We start from the raw sequence: 27369 nt of genomic DNA, 5'->3' as shown, positions 1-27369 counted from the left end.
TATCAATCTCGAAGGACTTGGCAAATATGTCAATCAAACTCCAGGGAATAATTAGGAAAAGATGGAAGAGTGACAGGCTAGAATAACCTTCTTCCTTATTACAGGTCTTGGTCAATCAAAATGTAAACTTAAAGGCTCTGGGATTTGCCTTCCAAGGAACCTCATCTCTGTCATTCTCCAAATGATAAAAATGGAGGCTGAGGGGGGCAGATAGAGGAATGGAGGACTTTTTGTCTCAAGCCTCTCCACCCCATCCCCCCTTTAAGGGACTCCCAGAACACATAAAGATCAGCAAGTGGACAGCTCCTAGGTAACAAAGACTTGGAGAGTTTCCTGGGGCACTGAGAAATGAAGTGATTTGTCCACTGACACATAGCTAGGATGGGGGAGGAGTGAGGGGAATCGCATCCAAGTTTTTTTGATGTAAAGGTGGCCCTTCATAGATTATGCCATGTGGCCTCTAGATATTCTCAAATATTTCAAGGCATCTTTTATCTTACTGATTGAATATCCTCTCAATAACACAAATCACACCCCATCCATACTTGACCATCCTGTGCAACTCTTGTTCTTGTCATCCCATAATTTAGCCACAGGAATTCTACCCAATGTGGTTCTCTTGATGATAGTACTAATTACAATAATAATGATGCTCTGTAATGTCAGATTTTTTCAATCAATGTTTTTGTTGATTTTCTCCAATTTTTTTTTCCTTCTTTGTTATAAGGGATGCATTTCTGGGATACATCAGTAAATGTATGTTTTGTAAAAATGGAAAATGAATATAAATTTGTCCAAAAGCAATGATAGTCTCATTGAATAGACTGAAGATGAGATCACAACCTAGTAATAATAATAATGACTTTTAGGTAGTGCTTTAGGATTTTTAAATATTTAAATAAATATTTAAATATTTTTAACATTTTTCCTCATTTGATCATTTTTGTTCAATTTAAAAAAGCAGCCACTGGTCCAATACTTCACTAAAACTTATAAAGCTCTGGGTCTAGAGTCAGGAAGAAAGACCCGGGTTCAAATGCAGGCTCTAACTGTGTGACCTTGGGTCAGTCAGTTAACCTCTGTCTGACAAAGGTTGAGGACCAAATGAGATAGTATTTGTAATGAACTTATCACAGTGCCTGACACAAATGCTGGTCTCACTCCTTCTTTAAATGTAAAAGGATAACAGCAGCATAGCAACTTGCCCCAGGATGGTTTCTATTTGAATTTCACAGAACAAAGATAAGTAAGTGGAGATAATATTAATAGCTAAGAGTCAGATAAGGCTCTAAGGTTTGCAAAGTCCTTTGTGTGCACCATCTCATATAAGCCTTTTAACAACCAGAGGTCACGTGATCTGCCCTGGCTTATGCAGTAAGTAAATGTCCTGGGCAAAACTGGACTCCAGGTCTCTCCTGACTCCTTGTCCAGTGTTCTTGCTCCTAAACTATGCTTACACACACACACACACACACACACACACACACACACACACACACACAAGCAAAGTCCAGCACCAATCCCATCCCACACTCAGCAGGATTAAAGATACAAGTGTCTTGTACATGGTAGGTGTTTAATAAATGTATGCTGAATTGGAAGACGCTTTATTCCTTCCTTGCTTGCAGCAACTCAATGGCATTTTCTACAGCTAACTGTGCATCAAGGTCAGGATCCAAGGACATCTCAGAGGAGGCAGGAAAATGATGGAAAAAGGAGGGAGGGAGAGAATCAATTAGGCCAAGGAAACACTCTCCCATCTGACCACCATAGCTAATAAGTAGTCACTTGCTGCCTGTTAATTTACTGACAAAGTTCATATAGGATCATATATTGAGAGCTATACAGGACCTCAGAGGCCAAGTAGTACAAAACTTAACTTTAAAAATGAAGAAATGAAGACCTAGGGACTTTGCATACTTTATCCAAAGTCACACAGGCAGTAAGCATCAGAAACAGAAATCAAACTCAGATTTTTCTGCCTACAAAGTCGATGCTCTTTTTTACTGTGGTTTGTGCAAAGTAAAATTCTTTTATGCCTTGCCTCATCTCTCCTACCTACTTACATTTTAGATGTCTGAGATCCAATTGATGGCAAGGGGTTTAATAGTGACAAGGAATTTCTAGCTAGAAGGAGATTTAGGTACAATCTATTCCAACACCTGCATTTTTCAAGTGAGGAAACTGAGATTGGAAGGCTAAGGAACTTGCCCCACCCCAGGTCACATGGGAACCAAGCCTTCAGATTTCAAATACTTTGCATCATGGCATGGGACCACAGCTGCAGTAACTGCCTAGAATGTCCTTTGCCATGAAGGTGTAGCTCCTTGGGGACAGTGACTAAAATCTATGCCGGCACATTTTTTTTTTGACCTTCTGCTGAAGACTTCAAGGTTTTTTCTCCTAACCTTCCCTTCTCCCACAGCCATCCTATTCCCTCCCCTCCAATGATTTTGTTACGCCCCAGGTTTTTCCTATGAAGGAGATTTGGATGAGATCCCCAAGATATTGAAACCACTTTGCAAATTGTCAAGTACTAGAGGAGTGTAATGGTTACAACCCAGGGTTTGGAACATCTCATTCAGTTTTTAGAGGCAAAGTATCCCAAAAGGCTTTAATTACTATTTACCTACAAGTTAAGAAATAGCTCCCCCTTCTGGCAAAAGGATGAAGTAAATGCCCTGAGTCTGTTGTAGGTCTGACTTTACACTCCAATTTTCTCTCCACTCCCAAAACTTTGTTTCCCCAACTCTGCCCAGTGAAGTCCTCTTTGGACATGAATGATTTCTCCATGGGGAGCAGTCATTTAAAACATAACGTCCACAGATCAAGATAGGAGGATTTAAAGTCAGAATAGCCAGAACTGGAGGGTCTCAGAGGTGGAAGGATCTTTGGATACCATCCCTACCACAAGCAAATGATTTGCCTGTCGTGACCACTATAAAACAGTTGGCCAGGGCTGGAATGGTTGTCATTGAGGCTTTTTGTTTTGTAATAGGAAGGATGCATTACTATTCTGTTCAAACTTGAAATGTGTTTTTCTATCTAAATCATGTGATAAAGGCTGATCAGGTTCGATAACTACTCATATGCATATAACATTATTTTGGGAACTGACCTGGTATCTAACTCTTCATAGCGTTGGTTTTGATTTTTCATCATCCCTCTAGCACTGAGCACAGTACCTGGCACAAAATTAATGCTTACTTGCTGATTGCAATTGTCTTCCATGGGGGAAATGCTTTCTAAATCTCAAACAAATGAATTTTTAAAAAATTTTAAAAGTGTTTCCTTAGGGTAGGGACAAGGCTTTACCACACTGCAAGGGACTGAGGTGGTGAAGAGGAAGCATTGGATTTAGATGGGTTTAAAAGCAAATTTAGGGGGCAGATAGATGGCGCAGTGGTTAAAGCGTTGGCCCTGGATTCAGGAGTACCTGAGTTCAAATCCGGCCTCAGACACTTGACACTTACTAGCTGTGTGACCCTGGGCAAGTCGCTTAACCCCCATTGCCTCACTAAAAAAAAAAAAAAAAAACAAATTTAGCCATGAAAGAGGAGGGGGAAAGAGAGGATAGCACTGGTTAAAAGGAGAAGGGTCAAGAAAAGTGGGGGGAGGGGCAGCTAGGTGGCACAGTAGATAGAGCACTGGCCCTGGATTCAGGAAGACCTGAGTTCAAATTCGGCCTCAGACACTTGACACTTACTAGCTGTGTGACCCTGGACAAGTCACTTAACCCTCATTGCCCCGCAAAAAAAGTGGGGGGAGGGTATTGTTTGTTGTTTAGGATTAGGGAGATCTGAGTTTTTCTGTTTCTTTGCATCTGATTTGTTGAGTGCAGTGTATTATACACAAAGAACAGTGGAAATTATTTTAAATGATCATTGAATGAATTTTTGTATGAATTAATGAACTCACTTTGGGACTCATAGGATTCCAGATTTAGAAGTGAAAAGACTGAAGAGGTCATTAAAGGGAAAGAGACTTAACCTGGAATTTCATCAGAGAAGGAAACTTCCAGGTGAGAAAGTCTCTTGTCCAGGCAGGTTATCATTACATGTTAAATAGAATAATTATAATATGCATCAAACCTATTATTTCTTCAACATAGAGAACTCCAAGAGAGGAATTCCCTCCATCAGTATATACTGGCACCCTCTCTGCTACTTAGAATCTTAGATAACCCTCGAGGACAGAGGGCATGGTTCCCAACACTCCCCAGTGGGACCTGAACCAGATTAAAATGCAATTCCTATTAGATTTTAATGTGTTGATATATTGATTAAAAAAGAAAAATGTAAAAAACCAGAAAGTACAATGTATTTCTAAGTCCATACACAGGTGACAGGGATTCTTATGTATAATTCAGTGGCTCCTATTTCTATTTAAGTTTGACATAGCTGCTCTAGTCCTTTGAGAGGTTACATGATTTTCCCAGGATCCCACAGCCAGCGTATGGTAGAGATAGGACTTGAGTCCAGGTCTTCCTGATGTTATACTTGATCCTCTGTCTACTGTATCATGCTGTCACATGTGTGTACCAATGGGATGACCACTAGTGAGGCATGAGGTGGGGGTTGGGAACATCTTATTCTGGTAGAGATTATGAGTTAAGACAAGATGGCCTCAGAGATTTCACCTCAACTCAGTCATCCTGTGATTGTATGAACACAGCCCATGCTTGGGTCTGAGGGTCATGAGATCATAGATCTAGGGCTGTAAGGGCCCTGAGATCATACCACATAAAAATTGGTTGAAGGAAATGGGCATGGTTAGGCTATAGAAGATTTAGGACATGGCATATCAAGTATGTGACAGATTGTCACGTGAAAGAGAAAGAAGATTTGTTCTCTTTGGCCCCAGACAGTACTATCAGGAGCAATAGCAGAAGTTACAGAGCTAAAGAGAAGCATTAAGGAAAGAATTAAAGAAGGGGGGAAGAAGGGAGGAAAGAAAAGAATGAAGAGAGGAATGAAAGAGGAAGAGACGTAAACAAAGAGAAAAACAAGACAGATAGATTTAGAGACAGAGAGAACCCCCAAAGTAAGTGTTTCTTTCCCTCCCTTTACCCTTGCATAACATGACTCATCTTTCATTAATGACATGCCAAAGAGCTCCAACACCCTCCCACAGAAAGCTTTTTAGGCCAGCTGTTTGATGAGAGGATGGATAGGAGATGAAGAATGAGGATGAGAGGCACAGCCACAAGGGAGTCCTGTGTTCTCTCTGGCAGAACAAGCCACCACTCTACTGGGGGGACATATTACTCAGCACCCAACTGTTCCCTCAGGGGCTTAGGTTGCAATGCCCATATTGAGTGTGTCCTCTCCCTGACATGTAAGACTCCTGGCTTTTCTTTAGCATTGTCCCTGTTGGTATCTAGTTACAATCTACTGGGGAAAAGGTGAGATTTATATGGCAGACATATGATTGGGAAGAGGGAGATCCAAGGTACCTCATCCAAGGCAAACTAATGATAGCCAAGAGATCATTTTCAGACCACAGCACATTATGCATGCTTCCAAATGCTAGAAGTCCAGTGATCTTATCTGAAAAGGTCAATAGAGGGGCAGCTAGGTGGCACAGTGGGTAAAGCACCAGCCCTGGATTCAGGAGGACCCGAGTTCAAATCTGGCCTCAGACACTTGGCACTTACTAGCTGTGTGACCCTGGGCAAGTCACTTAACCCTCATTGCCCCACAAAAAAAAAGTCAATAAATACCATCATCAATGACTCTGGATTACATGGAAAGATACATGTGATCACTCAAACTCTGTCTTAGAAACAGAGATTAGAACCCTGGGATACTGACTGGTGAGTAGCAATGTATGCTCATAATACTCTTTTCAACTGAATAAAGTATTCTCCTTTTATTGGGAGAAAGAGGTCTAGGTAGTGCACTGTGTAGATCACTACACAGTCAGGAAGAGCTGGGTTCAAATCCTTCTTCAGATACCCTAATAGCTGTGTGACCCTGGGCAAGTCACTTATGCACTCTAAGCCTCAGTTATCTTATCTCTAAAATTTGGACAATAATAGCATCTATTTCAACTGGTTGGTCCAAGAATCAAATGAGATAATCCATAAAGTACTTTGTAAACCTTAAGGCACTACACAAATACTAGCTATTATTATCATCATTACCATAATTATTATTAATTCATTTTCTAATCTCTAGACCATAATGCAGCACAGGGACTAAAAAATTAATGTAATCTTACTAATAACAATAATCATGTCATTATTATTCTATGATGTGTGCTCCCTGGGATGAATATTATTTCTATTGTCTTATTTTAATCTTGTTTGATGGAGTTCAGGTAAGAAATGGTCCTGAGACAAGTTGTTATTCTGCTACTTTCCTTTAATGTTTGATGTTCTGTGGACTACTGCAAAGGTGCATAAATTACTGATTTTTATAAATAAATTAAAAATTCAAGACATAATCTCCATAGGCTCACTGAAAGGAACCTCAAGGAGGAGCAGCAGATGGGATGACAAGGGTAAGGAATGCTTGGGGCAGCTAGGTGGCACAGTGGATAGAGCACCGGCCCTGGATTCAGGAGGACCTGAGTTCAAATCCGGCCTCAGACACTTAACAATTACTAGCTGTGTGACCCTGGGCAAGTCACTTAACCCCAATTGCCTCACTAAAAAAAAAGAAAGAAAAGAAAGAAAGAAAAAGAAAGAAAAAGGAAGGAAGGAAGGAAGGAATATAGCATTAGCACTTGTACTTAGGAATACCTGGATTCAAGTGCTCTCTCTAGCACTTACTAGTTGTGTGTCCCTGGGAAGGTTACATAACCTTTACCTGCCTCAGTTTTCTCACTTGTGAAAAGAGGGAGCTGGATTAGATCAGTGGCTCTTCATGCTCTTTGTGTCATGCGTGCCCTGTGGCAGCCTGGCAAAGCCTATGGATGCCTTCTCAGAATAATGGTTTTAATTGTATAGAATACAAAAAATTACAAAGGACATTTTTTTTAAAGTTTGCAGACACCCCCCCCCCCCCAGTTAAGAAGCAGTCCTTGATGGCCTCTGAGATCCTTTCCAATGATCCTGTTCACATATTGTTTTCATTTCTCTCACTAGGTATCCATATTTTAAAAGCTATGTGATAATGGCTAAGTCACCCAATTTCTCAGTGCCTAAGGCAATTCTCTAAGATGACAAGCTCTAAGTGAGTGGCCAGTCTGCAGTAGTGGTGAAAATTTGCCCACCATTTTTGTCAGGAGGAGAAATAAGGGATGCAAGGGAAAGGAGGAATAAAGGTGGGGGTGGGGGGTTAAATAAATTATATGGTTTTATTAATGTAGCATTTATCATATAACATTGTGACGCATGAAGGAAATGATGCTCTAGCCCTGTGCTCAGTTCTGGGTACCACATTCCAAGAAAGACATCAAGAAGCTTAACTTCTCCAGGCCTCAGAAAGTCTTTCCTGATTCCCCTTCCCTCTGCTGATAATCCCAATGTATCTTGTATATAGCTTGTTTGCATATAGTTGTTTACATGGTACTTCTGCCCACCCCGCCCCCCATCAGCCTAGGAGCTCCTTGATAGTGAAGACTGACTTGAGCCCTTCTTTGTATCCCCATTATCTAACAAAGTGCTTAATAAATGGTTATTGTCTGATTAACCTCAGTTTCCTCATCTGTAAAATGAAGGGATTCAATGAGATTTGTAAGCTTCTAGGTTCCTATCCAGCTCTAGATCTATTATCCCATCATTCTTCAGGAGAAGGGAAGCCAGGATCTTGAGAGAAGACCAGTCTGTATGAGAAGAGGGTGAAAGAACTGAGGATGCTTAGGCTCAGTAAGGGTTAGTGGGTTAAACCAAGAGCTTTAGAAAAGTATATAAAGATCTCTTACACATACAAGAGATTCAACTTGTTCTGTTTAGCCCCAGACAGCAGAATGGGAGCAAAGAGTAGAAGCTGCATATTTAGATTGCAAGAAGAAAAACATTGTAACAATGAGAGCTCCCCAAATGGAATGGCCAACCTAAAAAAAGTCATGAATCACCTACACAGAAAATTGTACAGATTGTAAAGGGATGATCATGTCAAAGGGAAGGAACCACTGGTAGAGGTAGGGGAGAGGGGATTAGAGAACCTGAACTGTCCCAAACACTGGCAGGAAGCCAGGAGAGCCAAGAGACAGGATTGAAGAAAGAGTGCATTGCAGGCATGGGGGACAGTCAGTGTAAAGGCATGCCATTATGTAAGAGAAAAAGTGACTAGGCCAGTTTAGGAGATGTGAAACGACTCACCCAAAGTCACACAGCTAACAGATGTCAGAGGCAGGATTTGAATGTGCAGCTTCCATAGTACCATACAATGTATAGGACTACATTGTATTCTCAACTGCCTTCATATTATATTTATAGCTAATAATAATAATAATAATAGCTAACATGTATATAGTGCTTACTATGTGCCAGGCACTATGCTAAGTGCATTACAATTAGTATCTCATTTGGTCCTCACAAATGAGGCAAACAGAGGTTAAGTGACTTGGCCTGAGTCACACAGCTCATAAGTGTCTGAGGCTGCATTTGAACTCAGATATTGCTGAATCCAGGCCCAGCACTCTATCCACTGTGACATCTGATCACCATCTAACCTCCTAGAAGGGGAAACTCCCTCCACTAGGGCAAGTAAACACCTTCTCTGTAACTTACAATCTTAGACAGTTGCATAGGACACTGACAGGTTAAATAATTTTCCCAGGGTCACACAACCTATGTCAGAGGAGGAACTTGACCCTGGGTATTCCAATTCTTTATCTACTTACTATGCCATGTTGTTGTTATCATTCAGTCATTTTACAGTCATGTGCAACTTCACAGCCCCATTTGGTGTTTTCTTGAAAAAGATACTGGAGTGGTTTGTCACTTCCTTCCACAACTCATTTTACAGATGAGGAAATTGAGGCAAACAGGGTGAAGTGATTTGCCCAGGGTTGCATAGCTAGTAAGTTTCTGAGGCCAAATTTGAACTCAGAAAGATCAATTTTCCTGCCTCCAAGCCCAACACCGTACCCACTGTACCACCTAGCACCCCTACTGTGCCATATTACAAAATATTCATTTTTTTAAATCAAGGAATCATTATAAGACATCATGAATGTAATTGTGAGCCTGTTTTAAACATAGACAAACCACAGCTTCCAATTTAAAAAAGAAAATTAGCTGCTACACACTAGTATATTTAAGAGTCCTCCCCATCTCAGTGAATCTACCAAGAAACAGCAACATGATTGCCTTGGAGGGGAATTCAATATCTTATTTCTAACAGCAAGACTCCCAGGAATCAAATAGCATTTTATATTTTTAAAACTGCCAGTTAAAAATAGACACTGCATACTGAAATCAGATTGCTTCTGATTATGGTAATCTACAGGAGAAAAAAATACTCCATTGTAACAGAAACATGATGAAATGGTAATGTGGCAGTTGTCACCTCCCAGGAAGCTTCACTTCAAGCAGTTCTGTAGCCTTTCATTTTCCCTAGCCAAAGAGAGCATACTGCCCCTTAATTTCACACCATCTGAAGCCATTGTGTACAGACTAGCTTTCTCTAAAAATCCAAAGAGACTGACAGAACACTGATGGACTAAATATGCACAATGAAACACATTTATTGAACGTGGTCACTATAGGAATTTGTTTTGCTTAACTATGCATGTGTGTTACAAAGATTTTGTTATTCTTTTTTAATGGGGGGCATGGAGAAAATAGTTTTTGCTTATTGAAAATAAACATTTTAGGGGCAGCTAGGTGGTGCAACAGATAAAGCACTGGCCCTGGATTCAGAAGGACCTGAGTTCAAATCCGGCCTCAGACACTTGACACTTACTAGCTGTGTGACCCTGGGCAAGTCACTTAACCCCAATTGCCTCACCAAAAAAAAAAGAAAAGAAAAGAAAAGAAAAGAAACATTTTTATAAAAAATCAAATTAGAGAAACTAGGAAATTCTTAGTTGAAATATTTTTTTTTTTTTAGTGAGGCAATTGGGGTTAAGTGACTTGCCCAGGGTCACACAGCCAGTAAGTGTTAAGTGTCTGAGGCCAGATCTGAACCCAGGCATTCCTGACTTCAGGGCCGGTGCTCTAATCCACTGCGCCACCTAGCTGCCCCAGTTGAAATCATTTTACAGCAGCAGGCCCATATAATTTCCAGAGCTTTTATTACTGATTTCCAATCAGCAGGTCAAATTATACCCATTATGGGAAAAATAATTATCATTAAAAAGAGAGGGGGAACAAGTTCCTATGTGCGATGCTGATGAGGGTGTCAATTTCAATTGATATAATCTCAGAGAACAATCAAAAATTTTAGTATATGAGACAATCAAATTCAGCCTCATTTTCTATAATAACTACTTCCTATGCAATGGAGAGATGTGACCTCCAGGTGGCAGCATTTGTGAACTCTTATGACCAAGTGACCAGTGGAATACAGGTGTGGAAGGTTTCTAGATTAGGAGAGTTAGTTTCTTGGTCAAACTACTGCCTCTAAAGTACCATTATCCATATGGGGAAGAAATGACAGAGGAAAATCTACATCATTCACACCTCTTGCATTTAAAAAAAAATCAAAATCTGTGATTCCATCCAAGTGGGAGGCTCCCAGTGTGGAAATGCCCTCCTTACTGTTCATCATCAACTCCTTTGTAATCAAAGGCTCACATATTTAGAGTTAAAAAGAACTTCAGTGACCAAGTAGACCAACTCTTTTATTTTACAGATGAGGAAACTGAGGCTCAGGAAGTTTAAATGATTTGCCCAAGGTCATGAATATTAAAGGGGAGATTTGAACCTAGATCTTTTCATTTACCATGATCACTGAGTATTTATTAAATGCTTATTGTTTGCTAGACACCATGGTAAGTCCTGATGACACAAAGAAAAAGCAAAAAGAGTCCTTGCCCTCACTGAGCTTATATTCTAGTGGGGGACACTACATGTACATAAAAAGTAAGGGCAAAAAAGAATAGATGAAAGACAATCACATTTATGATCACAGAACCAGGACCCATCTGAGGCAGTAATAGAACAGTTCTTCCTCACTCCAAAGCCAGCTCTCTTGATGTGGTCCCACACTGGTTTCTCTTTGCAACTTAAATTCGGTGACAAAATGGACTCAACCACTTTTGTATTTCTACATTTCTTTAATCATCTGAAGATGATCTCCAAGCAATCAATGCAAAAATCACTCTCTTGTAAGCATTTTTCTTGCTCAGAGCACTAGGCTTAGCCTCTTATGAGCAAGGTACATCACACATGGAGAAAATAGACAGCAGTTTGAAAACAAAGAGACTGAATGAATGGTCAATCATCTCTAGATCTTTAAATATCTAATGAGACCTGAATAAAAGTTGAAGAGTTGAGTCTTTTTCCCCTTAATATTCATTAAAACTTTTATTTATAGTGGAGCTCAGCACTTTTTTTTCAATTTTCATTTTTATCAGTATATTTCATTTCTAAATATCTTTACTTTCAAATTTACTTTCCCCTTTCTTCCTTTATTCAGTGAACTATGACATGTCAAAAGGCAGGTAAGAACAATGTGGGGGACAGAGGGAAAAAGAGAGGAAAGGACATGGAGGATAGGAGGGAGGTAAGAAAGGTATGAAGATTAATCAACATACCAACAAAATATGACAGTATGCATAATATTCCACATTCATAGTCCCCCACCTCTGCTCAAAGGGGAAGATGTTTCATCACCATCTTTTACTAGACACCAAAGGCATTTGAATCAATAGCCAAGTACTTCAGTACTTACCCTTATGGGAACCCATGGAAACCAGCTCCATGAGAATCCAGTTGGATTTTTGGTAATCTGACTGTCACACAACCAGAATCTTAAGTACTATTTATGTTTCAGTATGAGGCAGAAAGGGACTAAAGCAAGTAGAGTCCTGGGTCACCCCTCCCTCAGAGAAGCTAAAAACTCTTACCTGTTGTATCTTGACTCAGAGTCTCTTGGCTGCTGCTGCTGTAAGAAGGCACTGGAGTGATGGACAGTGAAGCTGGGCAAGACAAAGGGGTGGCTAGGTCAGTCTTTCGAGTAAAAGAGCGGTGATACACAGGAATGCCTGCATCTTTGGAGATGAAGAGAGGCAGATCAGATGACAGTGGAGGTCCACCTTGAGCATATGGGTTCTTCCAGTGGGACAACCCAATAGCCACTGGCCCAGCAACATCATAACCTGGCAACAGAAATATTTTAGGTCAGCAAAGTGAATTGGGAAACATTACATGCTGCTCCCTTGCATATATTTTACAAAAGCCTTAGCAAAGAAAGTCCCCCTTGAGGCAGTCCTGATGCCTAGAGGAACGATAAGGAGAATTTTTGGTCCAGACCCATCATTTCATGGGTGTAGTGAGCTCCCCAGAGAAGAGACTTTCACTAGCAAAGCAACTCAGTACCTGGACAGGAACTTGAATTCAATACCTTATCTGTAAATTAAAATCTTAAAGATGTAGGTGCACACAAAAGCAACATCATCATCATACAGAAGCACCATAGTTGGCCTTAAAGTGAGGAAGACGTGGGGCCAAGTCCCACCTTGGACACATATGTGATGTGTCATCCCGCACTTAACCTCTCATTACCTCAGCCACTCTCTTTTAGACTAGAAGTTGTAGAGAAGGTGCTGCCCTGCACTAGTAAAGGAAATTTCTTTATTGGGAGTTTGTATACATATAAAGTTAAAGATCCCACTCCCCTCTCAAATAATTATGCTGAAAAACCGACCTCTACATAGCATTCTAATGTTTTCACAGTATCTCATATGAGCCTCACAACAGTCCTGTAAGGCAAGCGCTATAGGTATATTTATCCTCATTTTACAGATGAACAAAGTGAAAATCAGAAATATAGTGACCCATGCAAGGTCATTCAGAAGGGTGAGGATTCAATTGGAGGTCATAAATCTAGAACTGACAGTTACCTCTGAGATCATACAGTCTAATCCAATCATTTTGCAAAAGGGAAAACCAAGGCCCAGTGAGGTTGTGACCTGCCCAAGGTCCCACAAGTTATAAGTAAGAAGAGCCAGGATTTGACCTCCTGACCTGTGACTTCAAATTCAGTACATCTTCCACTATATAGTGTTGTTGAATTGTTATGAGCCTTGAACATAAGATTAAGGAGTTTGGACTTCACTCTTTAGGTAGCTGGAATTACTGAGGATTTCTATCTAGACATATATTAGCAAAGAATAAGAATGGGGATCACAATAGCCTGGCCATCAGGCAAAAAAAAAATAGGATGAGAATTAGAATTGTGGCAAATGTAATGGAAAAGAAAGAATTATGAAACTTCGTAAAGAAGCCAACACAAGCTGAAAGCTCACTAAATTAAGGAGATGAATGAAAAAGAAGAGTTGAGGATGCTTCCAACATTCATCTTCTGGCCAACCAGGAAGATGGCACATTCACAAAACCTTTCACACACATGCTCCTTGTTTTATAACTGAGGAACCTGAGGCCAAGAGTGTTGAAGTGATTTGCCCAAGGTCATATAAAGAATTGTATTTTACAACAAAGACCCACTTATATCAAAAGTGAAATATTGACAATAATAATAATAATAGCATTTACACAGTGCTTTAAGACTGCAAAACACTTATATATATATATGTATATTGTATAATAGATGCCTATTATACAATATACACATATATGTAGGTATATATCATGTTCTGCATTTTTGTGTATGTACATATACATACACACAGATATAGATATATGCAAAATCTCACCTGATCCTCACACCAATCCTGTGCCATTGGTGTTATTATTATCCCATCTTACAGGTGAGTAATCTAAATGCTAACTACAAATTGGGTTTTCTACCTAATCTCATGTTCTCAACCTCCTTGCACTTGTCTATACAAGCAAACTCAAATACTGACAGGCTCTCTTGACTCCTCTTACTTTAACCACCACCATGTTTTTGTTCATTCTGTTTTCACTTTGGGAATGCTCTTTCCACCCCTACCCCATTTCTGATTGTTACAGCTCAACTCAAAGGCCTATCTCTTCCAGGATGTTTTCTCTGTTGTCTCTTCCCATTCCCAGACTTCCCAAAGCACTTCTTCTTACACCTCATCCATGTACCTGATAGACATTATTAATTCAAATATTGATTATCTGTGTATGTTCAACACTCTCTTACTAGACTGTAAGTTCCATGAGGGCAGGGACTGTGTTGTCTCTAAACTTAGTAACTCATCCAGTGCTCTGTACCCAGTAGATGCTAAATAGACAGAAGCAGAAACATACATTTTATTTCAACCCATTCAAAATAATGTGTAAGAAGAAAATGGTGGATGTGATGGGTAGAGAGAGTAAAGTACAATCAAAAGATTATTCTGGGGGCGGCTAGGTGGCGCAGTGGATAGAGCACTGGCCCTGGAGTCAGGAGGACCTGAGTTCAAATCTGGCCTCAGACACTTAACACTTACTAGCTGTGTGACCTTGGGCAAGTCACTTAACCCCAATTGCTTCACTTTAAAAAAAAAAAAGATTATTCTGGATTTCAAGTTGAATCAAGAAGACTAGGGTTCAAATCCTGGCTCTGGAACTTTTCACTTGTGTGATTTTCTTTCTGAGCCTCATTTCCTCACCTGCGAAATAAGGAGGTTGGATGAGTTGTTTTGTGCAGTTCCTCCACATTCTAAAATTCTAAGAACCTATGAAACAGGGATAGAGATTAGTGCTGAAATACCCTCTATGAATACAGGCTGACACCTTCTCTGTGATGTGTGGTCTTAAGGAGGGCAGCTGGGTGGCACCATAGTACACAGCATGCCTGGAATCAGAGACCCAGTTTCCTGAGTTTAAATCTGGTCTCAGACACTTATTAGCTGTGTGACCCTAAGCAAGTCACTTCATCTTGTTTGCCTCCGTTTTCTCATCCGTAAAATGAGCTGGAGAAGAAAATGACAAACCACTCCAGTATCTCTGCCAAGAAAACCCCAAATAAGGTCATCAAGAGTTGGACATGACTGAAAAACAACTGACCAACAACAACAGTGTCTTAAAGAGTCACCTGGAGCACAAAGATTCAGTGACTTGACTAGGGTCATAAAGCCCGAAACATTTCAGAAACAGGACTGGACCTTTTTTTTTGGAGGGGGCAATGAGGGTTAAGTGACATGCCCAGGGTCACATAGCTAGTAAGAGTCAAGTGCCTGAAGTCAGATTTGAACTCAGGTCCTCCTGAATCCAGGGCTGGTGCTTTATCCACTGTGCCACCTTGATGCCCCCTCCTACCTTTTGAAGGTATCTCTCCATCCATCACAACTTGCTCAGTGATCCAATGAACAAGTTTATTTTTGATGATTAAAATTATGCTTCTCCAGCACCATTATTCTCAACACAAATTCTCATTAAACAATAATGGGAATATGCTTATCTACATATTGATCTACAGACCTGGAGATCTCTGTGTTTTAGGAGTCAGTCAATAAACATTTATTAAGTGTCAGGCTCTGTGCTAAGCACAGGGGATACAAGAGAAAGGTAAGAGACAGTCCCTGCCCTTGAGGAGCTCACAATCTAATGAGGAGATAACTAGACATGAATGGACTTTATGCAGAAAAAACAAACAAAAAACAAAAACAGGAAATAATTAGCAGATTGGGAAGACCCTAGAATTATAATAGGCTGAGAAAGGCTTCCTGTAGAAGACTGGCAGTTAGTTGTGACTTAGAGGAAGCCAGGAGCTAGAGCTGAGAAGAAAGAACATTCCAGACATGGGGAAAAGACAGAAAAAATGCCCAGAGCCAAGAGAAGGAATGTCTTGTGCATAGAGCAGCAAAGAGGTGAGGGCCACTGGATCAGAGTATGCGCTGGGGAGAGGAGAGAGATATAAGATGTAAGAAAACTAGAGAAGCAGAGGAGGGGCATCCAGGTGGTGACTTTAAATGCCCAACAGAAGGGGCAGCTAGGTGGTGCAGTGGATAGAGCACTGACCCTGGAGTCAGGAGGACCTGAGTTCAAATCCAGCCTCAGACACTTGACACTTACTGGCTGTGTGACCCTGGGCAAGTCACTTAATCCCAATTGCCTCACTTAAAAAAATACCCAACAGACAATTTTATATTTGATCCCTGTTGAATGAACATGTTTACTGACAGCATGGATATTTTTAAAAACAAATTTTCTGACAGATACCACTATTACTAAGATTAGCCTTCTTGCATCTCTACTGCATTTAGTATAAACTTGAACACACAAATCCAGTTACATGAAGGTCCTAATTATTTGAGATGTCATTCTACTTTTCGCAAACATTTCCAAATTCAGAATCCAACATTATTACTAAAGATGATATTTGTTTGCATTTTGAAGTCTTCTAGAAGGACAATGTTTAAAGAAGCAGCTTAATTAGGCAGCAGGGTGGCTCAGTGGATAGACTGCTGGGCCTGGAGTCAAGACTTTAATTGAAATTCAGCCTCAGACACTTCCTGGTTGTGTGACCTTGGGCAAGTCACAACCCATTTGCCTAATTTTCTTCAATTGTAAAATGGGGATAATAAAAGTAACTCATAGGGTTGTTGTGAGGATCAAATGAGATCATTTTTGTAAAGGGCTTAGCACAATACCTGGCACACAGTAGACACCACATAAACACTTATTCCCTTCCCTCTCCTCACCTCTCCAAAGAGGGGAAAGAGCACCAGATTTGGAAGCAGCTGAACAAGGTTGCAATCTCATATCCAATGCTTACTAGCTGCATGACCCTGGGAAAGTCATTTACCTTCTTGATACTTTAGGTATTTCTTTAAAACTGTAAATTGAAGAGCAGGTACTAATCTACACTGGTAGAGAGAATTTTCTCACTTGGGAGTTCCCTATATCCATAAGAAAGATCCAGTTCTTATCCCTATCCTACCTACTTCACTGAATTTCTGTGGGGAAAATGCTTTTTACAATGTCAATGTGCTATATAAATGAGAGATTACAATGACAACATCTTTCTTTGTCCTCCCCAAGTGTCAGTATCCTTGTCCTCCCTTCATATTTCTGACACCAGCTAGAAACATTGTTCTACATGAGAAAATAGCCTGAAAGCATTAGGTTTAATAGTCCCTGCGGCTTGTTTTCCTTTGTTTCTTTTTAGAGGTAAATTTTTAGTCCATTTATGAGTTCTGTTGGATTGGTGTAGATGCATGGTCTAGAAAACTAAGCAGGCTTTTTATTTTCTAAAATCACCACCTAGTTTGAGGATATTAACAAATATTTTCAATTCATGTAACATTAAAACAAAAGGAACCATTCAGAAGAAAATCTATTTATTGCTCTCCATGGAATTCATCTTACCCATGTTGCTGGATAGAAATGAATTGGTCTTGGTCGATTGGAATCTCTGTAAATAAATTACATCAGAGGAAAATCCAGGAACATGAAGGCATTGGTAGCTGCTCCGTGGAAGGACAGGAGGTACCCAGATTGACCTGAGCTTAATCAAGGGGCTTTATCACTGACGCCTGGACATACTGACTGCCCTGCCTCTACAAGCTGGCAGCCCCATAGTGGCAAGAGCACTGATCTTAGAGTCAGGTACCCCATTCCACTTAGAGTTGAGTTCCAATTCCACTTTTGAGACTTCATAGTTGTATGAACCTACTGGGAGATTAATTTCTCTTCTGAGGATCTCAATTTGTTCACCTGTAAAATGAAGGTTGGACATGATGGCCCAAGTTCTGGCTCCAGGTCTCTCATCCTCAGATACTAAGTAAGAGAGGTAAGATTAGGACCCAGGTTCTCTGACTGCAAATGCAGGGCAAGCTTTTAGCAAAAGTTACTTACTTAGGAGTAAGATTCAAACTGTTGCTAAAGCAAACTTCCAAAGGCACATCTGATTCTCTCAGATTCTCTCCCTCAAAAACCTTCAAGTTCTTCCTATTACTTACAAGGTAAAATACAGCATTCAAGGGCCTCTACAACTTGTCTTCATCTTGGTTTCACACAAAGGCCTTTCATGAACAATAACTTCTCACTATTTCTCATTTTGGTCCTGACCTCTCCTACCTCCAGACATTTATACACACTTATACATTACCTATACCCTATACCTGGAATGAATTTGTCTTCATATCGCCACTTGTTGAAACCATTTGATTTCCTTCAAAGCCCAGCTCATGTGTAAACTTCTCTTCCATGAAGCATTCCATGATTTTCCCAAAAAGAAGGAATTGTTCCATCCTGGAATCTCTCAGGCTGTTCAATTTGACTTCTATGTACTTAATGTTTCTGTCATTTGTTTTACAGTTTCTATAGCTCATTCCCAGAGTGACTCTAAAAGCTCTCCTAGAAGGCAGGGACTGTTGTAATTGCAACAACCAGCTTCATAATTTAATTCAGAAAATTGATTGTCTTAATTATTTATTATTTAATTTATTAATTTAGAAAACCTTTGATTCCAAGGCAACTTCCATTTCAACACGCAAAAGAATCAGACCTTCACAGAAACATAAGTTTATAATCCAACCATTCTGGAGAGTAAATTGTAACTGTGCAAAGGGGTGCATAACCTTTGACACAACAATACCACCACTAGGTTTGTACCCCAAAGAGATGATAAAAAAGGGGAAAGGACCCACATATACAAAAATATTTATAGCAGCTCTTTTTGTGGTGGCAAAGAATTGGACATCGAGGGAATGCCCATCAATTGGGGAATGGCTGAACAAGTTGTGGTATATGAATGTAATGGAATACTTTGTGCTCTAAGAAATGATGAGCAAAGAGATTTCAGAAAAACCTGGAAAGACTTAAGTGAACTGATGCTGAGTAAAGTAAGCAGAACCAGGAGAACATTGTACATAGCAAAAGCAACATTGTGTGACGAGCAGTTGTGATAGACTTCACTCTTCTTAGCAACAATGACCCAAAACAATTCCAAAGGACCAATGATGGAAAATATTCTCCACATCCAGAAAGAGAACTATGGAATCTGAATGCAGATTGAACCGTACTATTTTCACTTTTTTTTCTCTTTCTTGAGGTTTTTCCCTTTTGTTCTGATTCTTCTTTCACAACACGACTAATGTGAAAATATGTTTAACATGATTGTGCATATATAATCTTTATCAGATTTGTTGTTGTCTTGTGGAGGGGAGAAAGAAGGGATGGAGGGAGAAAAATATGGAACTCAAAACCTTATAAAAACAAATGCTGAATAAGAAATGGTGCCAGGATGGTTCCAGAAAAACCTGGAAAGACTCATATGAACTGATGTATAGTGAAGTGAGCAGAACTGGGGGGGGGGGACATTGTGTACAGTGACATCAGTATTGTTCTATGAGCAATTGTGAATGACTTAACTACTCTCAGCAATACAATGATCCAAGACAATCCCAAGGGACTAAGATGAAGCACACTACCCACTCCCATAAAAAGAACTGATATTGATTGAACACAGACTAAAAAAAAGAGCACTTGTGGATTGTACATATATAACCTATATCAGATTGGTTGCTGTCTTGTGCAGGGGGGAGGAAAGGGGGGGAAGGGATAAAAATTTGGAACTCTAAATCTTATGAAAATGAATGTTGAAAACTACCTTTACATGTAACCGGAAAAAAATAAAATAAATTTTTGTTGCAAAAAAACCCCACCAACCCCCCCCAATAATGCCGAAAACTATCTTTACATGTAATTGGAAAAAATAAAATACTATTAAGATTAAAAAACTGGCATCAAATTAAAAAGAAACCCACATAAGTTTAGGGCAGAAAGGGACCTTAGAAGCTGTCTAATCCAATTCCTCATTTTGCCATTGAGGAATAGAGGCCCAGATGTTAAATGACTTGCCCAAGATAACATAGACAGTAACAGCAGAGCTAGGAATCAAGCTCAGGTTCTCTGACTCCAAATTCAGCCTTCTTTTTTATGGTGCTGGTCTGCCTCCATGTAGATACTCCCTTCCTTCCTTCCTCCCTCCCTCCCTCAATCAAGAGGCATACATTTAGCACATACTATGTGATAGGTGCTAGAGATAGACAAAAAAGCAAATGGTCCCTTCATTGACTTTTAGGACCTTACATTCTACTAGACTATGGCAACACAAACATTTATATGTAAATACAAGATATGTACAGAGTAAATTAATACTGGCTTTGTAGTCAAAGGGTTTTTGTTTCTGTTCAGTCATTTAAGTAGTGTCCAACTCTTTGGGATCCCATTTGGAGTTTTCTTGGCAGAGATACTAGAGTAGTTCACCATTTCCTTCTCCAGCTCATTTTACAGATAAGGAAACTGAAGCAAAGTGACTTGTCCGGAGTCACATAGCTAGAAAATGTCTGAGGTCACATTTGAACTAAGGAAGATAAGTCTTCCTGACTCCAGGCCTGGTACTCTATCCACTGTGCCACATAGCTGCACCAGTGATGATGGTGATGGAGGGTGATGGCTATCATTGATGTAACGCTAAGATTTACAAAGAGCTTTACAAATACTATTGCATTTTATCATCACCACAACCCTGGGATGTAAATGCTAGTATTATCCTCATTTTATAAATTATAGTGATGATAATAATAAGAGCTAACATGTATGTAGCACCTACTATGTTCCAGGTGCTATGCTAAATGTTTTACAAATATTATCTCATTTGATCCTCACAGCAACCCTGAGCAGTAGGTGCTATTATTATCCACCTTTTATAGGTGAGCAAATCAAAGTTAAGTGACTTGACCAGGGTCACACAGTAAGTCTCTGAGATCAGATCTGAACTCAGCTCTTCCTGAATCCCCATCCAACAATGTATGCTAGCTTCCCCCACTGAGACAGATAGTATCTTCCCTGGGCATTCCCTCCAACAACAATATCACAGGTCAGGTACAAAAAAGGGAAATGATTTATGAATGCTCAGGGTTTTTTTTCTTCTTTCTTTTTTTTGGGGGGTGGGGTGGGGCAATGAGGATGAAGTGACTTGCCCAGGGTCACACAGCTAGTAAGTGTCAAATGTCTGAGGTTGGATTTGAATTCAGGTCCTCCTGAATCCAAGGCCAGTGCTTTATCCACTGTGCCACCTAGCTGCCCAAAAAAGGAAATGATTTAAAACAATTCAAGTAGGAGAGCTCCTACCAATTGACAAAGCTGTGAAGCCAATAATTCCAAGGCGAAGAGTGAGTTATTAAAAGCTCCTTAAGTAGCTCATGCCTCCTTTCCCCACTGTAACTCTCTGGCATCCCTAAGCTGAATGAGAGAGTGGCAAGACTCAAATGAACTGTGAAAGTTTTAAATTCATTCAAGAAATCATTATTGAAAGTTGCAATGTATAATCATTGCCCTGCTGAAACTTGGGAAGAAATCTTTAAAGTAATAATTTATTCTATTTCTGAAATCTTATAAAGTTCTAAAGAAGTCTTTTTTCTGGTTAGATAATCTGAAAGAGCAGTAAAATCCACTTGAGTTTCTAAGCCTTGAGGATCCCCAGGCAAAGAGGAAAGGTATAATCATATGTTAGTCTATATTAAGCCCTTCTTCACAGAAGGGATCAGAAGCGGCAATGCTGGGCAACCTCAGGGGTGCCAAGTTCCCAGGAAGCCAAGAAGAAATGGGATTCTAAGCATAGAACTTAGAAAACCTGGAACACAAATTATGACAACCCCAGGGAAAAGAGATGTGAGACCACTCCCCAAGAGGGGCTTCTCTAGCTCTGTGTTCTAGTGTAGCTACTAGGCATCAGGTACCATGTATTTGGGATCCTTTTTATTATTATTAATACTTTAATAATTATGATGATATTGGGGGTAAGAGAAAGAATAATGGGTTGGGTTTTAGAGTCAAAGGATTTGAGTTCAAATGTTGACTGTGCCATGACTTTGGGCAAGTCAGTGTACCTCTCTGGAAACTCCCTGTCCTGAACCAGATTTTCCTTCTCTATTTTATAGAAAAGCCCTGCAGTTCCTTAAAGAAGCTCCCATGTTCCCTTTCCCCCAAGCAGAGAACTTGTAGCCCAATCTCACTCCAATCTGAAAAGCAAATGTTCCAGAGCTTCAGTGTCTCCAATCTCCATTTCCAGGCACATACCTTAGTTTTATTTGCTAAAATAAAATGGCACCTACTTGCTTACCTATGGTGATCTGGCTGACGCAGCTGTAGTAACTTCCTGTTGTTGCAGTGGAGAGGTTGTAGCTCCCACTGCTAACCTCTTTGTCTGTTCAAAAGAAAGAGAGAGGGTGAGTCAGGTTAGGTTGAAGCAACTAAAGGCTAGGGTCTGAAACTTGATATAGGGAACTCCTAGGAGAGGAAATTCTTTCTACCAATGCAAGCTGGCACCTTCTTTGCAACTTACAGTCTCAGAGAGTTGCCTAGAGCCATGAGAAGTTCAATGACTTGTCACAAAGCTAGTAAGTATCTGAGGCCACATTTGAACTCAGGAAGATGAGTTTTCCTGACTCTAGGCCCAGTGCTCTATGGACTATGGTGCCCCCTAGTGGGCCTGATTACTATATTACAAATAGCAGAAATGATGCCCACAAAACCATAGACACAGACAGATAAGCAAAATATACCCAAGACATGCCAAGCACAAGAGCTAGAATGAAGACTTTCCTCCTCTGGGGCAAAAAACAATATGAGGTGGGGGCAATGTCAACACAGAACAGAGGAGGTGGCAGTGAAAGGCACTGTCCCACCATAGGTCTAACCAATAGGTCCAAGGACATAGGGAAGGCTTCCCCACAAGAAGTCAGGTTTGTGCCCCTATGTAGCAATTGAGAAGGAAAGAAAAGTCACAGAAGATACATGACATTCTGGGACAAGGGGATGGGAAACTCTAGAATCTCAATGGGATGAGATATGACCTCAAAAGTATATCTCCATGTAAGTATCCCAAGACAAAGCCCCTGTTTTCCTGTCCTGGTTACACATCTAAAAGGTATCTGGAGGAACAGTAGATGACTTGCTGGACTCATAGTCAAGAGGACCCAGGTTCAAGTCACTTCACTTCTCTAAAATCCAATTTCCTAGGGCCAGCTAGGTGGCACAGTAGATGAAGCACCCGCCCTGGATTCAGGAGGACCTGAGTTCAAATCTGGCCTCAGACACTTTTACACATACTAGCTGTGTGACCCTGGGCAAGTCACTTAACCCTTAATGCCCTGCAAAGAAAAATTGATTGCCTCACTTGCAAAATGGGAATAAAATACTATCAGCCCTATTTCACAAGGCTGTTGAGAAAAGCAATTGAGAATAAAAATATGAAGTACCTTGCAAACTTTAAATATAAGTTTTATTCTTTGATTACATAGTGTCTGTTAGGCAACTAAAGCCACAAGTTTAGTAAAGTAGAAGGAAGAGAATTGGTAAAGAACCTTGAAGATCAGACAGAGGAGTTTGGATTGGATACCAGAGGTGATTGTAAGTAGGCTCTTGCATTAGGGGAGAGGAGGAAGATGATGGGAAATTGGGGAAATGATTCTAGCAGCTGTATGCAACACAGGTCACCTTTCATTTATACAGCTCTCCTAACCAACAAAATTCAGAGCAAAAACATCTCTGTTGAATAACTAATCTTAGAGCTGTCAGGCTCCTGACTTCTTTAGCTAATCCTTCACTGGTGGATTGTGTTTGAAGTCCTTGCCACATGAATGATTGTTCCCTCCCAAGAGAAAAGGTTAATTGGTTGGGGTTACAAGGAGAAAAACAAGCCCTAAACAGAGCTCATCATCTAAGGGGCAAGGCCCTCTCCTCCACCAAAACTTGTCTATTTCTACTGGGGGCATCACCTCCAAAGACAAAATTCCATCTTTGATTCTTCTGTCTCTCTCCCCCTCCAAACTCTGATTAGTTGTCAGGTATGGCTGATTCTGCCTCCCCATCAATCCCCTTCTTAATACTCAGAAAAGCAACCAATAGAAAGCGAGCCCTTGTTGTAGTAGGAACTTCTGTCTCATATAGGTCAGACCCATTGGTCACCGAGGTCTCTTCCAACTCTCAAATTCTATGATTCTACAAATCCTTTGAGGGCATCTATTTTTTCCCCATTTTTGTCTTTGTACCTCTGGCCCCTAGTATAGTGCCTGGTATAAAGTGATCAATCAAAATTTCCTCAGCGCTGTGCTAGGCCTGAGGGTACAGAGTCAAGTGGTTCTGCCTTCATAGAGCTTACATTCTACTGAGACGATATATACATGTGCTGGCAGCTGCCTTCTCCCTCTCCCTAATTACTTGCCTGCGCTCGCGCGCACGCACACACACACGCACGCACGCACATGCACACACACACCATGCACAGATCTCTGGCTATTTTTTTTTTTGTGGGGCAATGAGGGTTAAGTGACTTGCCCAGGGTCACATAGCTAGTAAGTGTCAAGTGTCTGAGGCCAGATTTGAACTCAGCTCCTCCTGAATCCACAGCTGGTACTTTATCCAATGCTCCACCTAGCTGCCCCTATCTCTGCCACAGTGGACTATGTGAGAGTTCAGGATGGGGGTGGGGGGAGGATTTACTTTTGTCTGGCCATGATTCACTGATGTGTTAAGTCCCTATTATTGGCAGCTGAACTGAAACTAAATGTACCTAAGGGGCCACCCACCCCTTCAAGTTGTCCATTTTCCTTAAGGCTTCAAAGTGGGAGAGCAACTCTAAATAGTCCGGAGGATCCAATGAGGGTCCCTTCACTCTACCCGGCCACCATCCATGAACAAGATATGTCCTGGCTAGCCAAACCTATGCCTCAGATGGTGCAACCCCCTTTTTTATATATACTAGAGGTCAGGTTTCCTTGGAGCTGACAAACCAAGGTGACAGAAAAAGGACAATAAGTGGCCTATGTCTCCAGTCCCTGTGGTCTCAGCCACACAGTCCCTCTACCCACTGTGTCAGATATAGATGTAATTATATGTAGAACATATACAAAATAAGCACAAATAGTTTTGGGAGGGAGGGACCTAGCACCCAGGAGGAATCAGAAGTGTACATGTAGAAGGTGGTCTTTATGTTAAGTCTTGACCCAAAATGGACACAGAGCCGAAGATGCAGCCCATTCCAGGCCCAAAGGGCTGCCAAGGCAAAGGCACACAAGGAAAACAACAGTGCAAGAACTCGGAGTCAAGATGACTAGGATTTAAACCCCATCTCTGATACTGATTGTGTTACATGGGGTAAGTCACTTTGCTTATCTGGGCCTCAGTTTCCTCATTGGTAAAATGAAGTGGTGGGACTTGGGGATGTATAAGATGGTCCATTTTGATTCCAGAACTATAATCTTATAATTCAGTGAGCAAATCTCTTAACATAGAAGAAAAATAATGGACAGTTATGGGGAAAAGAGTAAGAAGACTAAGGAGCAGCCAAGAAGATGGGAGAGAGGTAGGGACAGATTCTTGAAACCTGAACAATAAAGGGAATACAGAGCAAGAAGATTGAAAAGTCTCAATGTTTATGAAGAGATCTGAATGAGGATTGATTTGGCTCAAAGGGTAAGCTAGTTCCAGCTATCATTCTGGCAATCATGGAATAAAAAGTCTGGGAGAATATGGGCAAATAGCTGTGGAAATAAAGGCACTAGCTGTTGAGTGAGGGACAGGGAGAAGAGGCAAGGATTCTATCTATTGGAATTAAATGGAATCAATAGGTTTCACAGCAGCAAAGGGACATCTATTCTTTGAAGCACTCCCAAACCCTATGAAGACAAGTTCCTGCCAAATACAAACTAGCTATTAGTTAAACATGGAAAAACTCATAAACTGTAGTTGTTGTTTGTCCTTCATTCTTGAAGAAGACCATGAAATCAGGAGGCGATGTTATGACTTACAATGAATTGGATTTAAGTGAGGGAGGGCAGTGCAAAGTCATCAGCCTCACTCTCTCCTCCAGGGCCATCTGGGTCCAGTGGCAAGACATGCATCAGGATGACTGGAAATAGCCCCAGATGTTTAAGGCTATAGGGGCTAAGTGACTTGCCCAAGGTCACACAGCTATTAATTGTCAAGTGTTGGAGGCTGAATTTGAACTCATGTCCTCCTGACTCCAGGGCTCTATTCATAAACTGTAAGAGTTAGGATGGACCTCCAAGCCATCTAGTTCAATTCTTTCATTTTGCAGATGAGAAACCAAGAACCAGAGATATTAAGTGACCTGCCTAATGTCACACAGGTGTGTTTCAGGAACAGAACTAAAGGGACCTTAGAGGCTATCTACTCCAAACTTTCCCCCACTCCCATTTAACAGATGAGGAAAACAGGGCCCAGATTGGGTAATGGTGGTGGTATAAGTAGGAGGAGGAGTGGTGGTGGTAAATAAGAATAAAAATAAATTATATTGGGGGGAAGCTAGGTGGCACAGTGGATAAAGCACCAGCCTTGGATTCAGGAGGACCTGAGTTCAAATCCAAACTCAGACACTTGACACTTCCTAGCTGTGTGACCCTAGGCAAGTCACTTAACCCTCATTGCCCCACACAAAAAAAATTATGTATAACTGACCTGAATAAGTGACATTATCTAACTTAAATCTAATGCCATGATCGATGTTTTCCAAGTGTCTTCCCTAAGCCACATGCATTTTTTCAAAACTGTGATTAAAAACCACTTCATATCTATTTTAAGATTTTTATGTTCTGTTTTTAAGGGTTCTTAAATATTCCATTCTACAGAAAGTGGCACGAGCTGCATTCGGCTAGGCTGGCCTTCTGATGGCTGATGTAAAATCTATCAACAGACTTGTATTCAGCCTTTCCCTCTTGGGAGCCCCTTTTAGAGCTGCCCGCTGCTGGCATAGCCTTTGCTAATACAAGCAGGATGAAGAATCAGAGAGAGACTTGAATGGAGGGACGATGATGCTTTATCGGATATTCATCAAACTTGACTCTTCCCTGGATTCTACTCTGTCCAGTTTTATATCAAAGGCCCTTGCAGCTGACTTCCATTTGCTATGGTTGAAAAGATGCCATTATTTTTCCACTGGCTCCTCTGCTCCCTGATTCAGCACTAAAATCCCCAACTGCCCGTCTCTGCCTTTGCTCAGGGTGAAGGAACCCAGCCTGTCACTTCTCTTACTGCTGTAGGTTATGATTTAGCTATCACTACTTTCTGCTAATCCTAGAAAAGACCTGGCATGGCCTCCCAAGCACCCATGACCAGCTTTCTGACCACACAGCATTCCTCCACCTTTTCTCCCAAAACAGACTCAAGCAAGAAAAAGACAGGTTCCAGCCATCTTTGGTGTGGCAGTGTGACTTCCCCATGACTGGCCTCCTCCCCACAAGGAGACAGTTGTTCTTCCTTCCCCGGTACACCTCTCTCAGATCTTCTCTTTGAAATACTTTTGTGTGTTCTTTCGGATTTTTACAACAACAGCAAGTTTGCTTTGACACAAAAGTTTGGTTCTCCTA

General features: G+C 40.8%; 1 protein-coding gene across 2 annotated transcripts in view; it reads right to left on the bottom strand.

Moving 5' to 3' along the window:
- ANO4 (anoctamin 4) overlaps window positions 1-27369 on the bottom strand; it is a 444684-nt gene that overhangs the window by 405204 nt on the left and 12111 nt on the right. For both annotated transcript variants that reach the window (XM_043969145.1, XM_043969146.1), the window contains exons 2-3: window positions 22104-22187; window positions 11965-12216 (exon numbers count right to left, since the gene is read on the bottom strand). In XM_043969145.1, coding sequence (XP_043825080.1) covers window positions 11965-12216; window positions 22104-22187 — 336 coding nt within the window. The remainder of the gene's footprint in view (window positions 1-11964; window positions 12217-22103; window positions 22188-27369) is intronic.

The sequence above is a fragment of the Dromiciops gliroides genome, chromosome 5 (assembly GCF_019393635.1).
Source record: "Dromiciops gliroides isolate mDroGli1 chromosome 5, mDroGli1.pri, whole genome shotgun sequence".
Classification (NCBI taxonomy): domain Eukaryota; kingdom Metazoa; phylum Chordata; class Mammalia; order Microbiotheria; family Microbiotheriidae; genus Dromiciops; species Dromiciops gliroides.
Note: the sequence above shows the minus strand (reverse complement) of the source record. Positions and strands in the feature narration are given on the sequence as shown.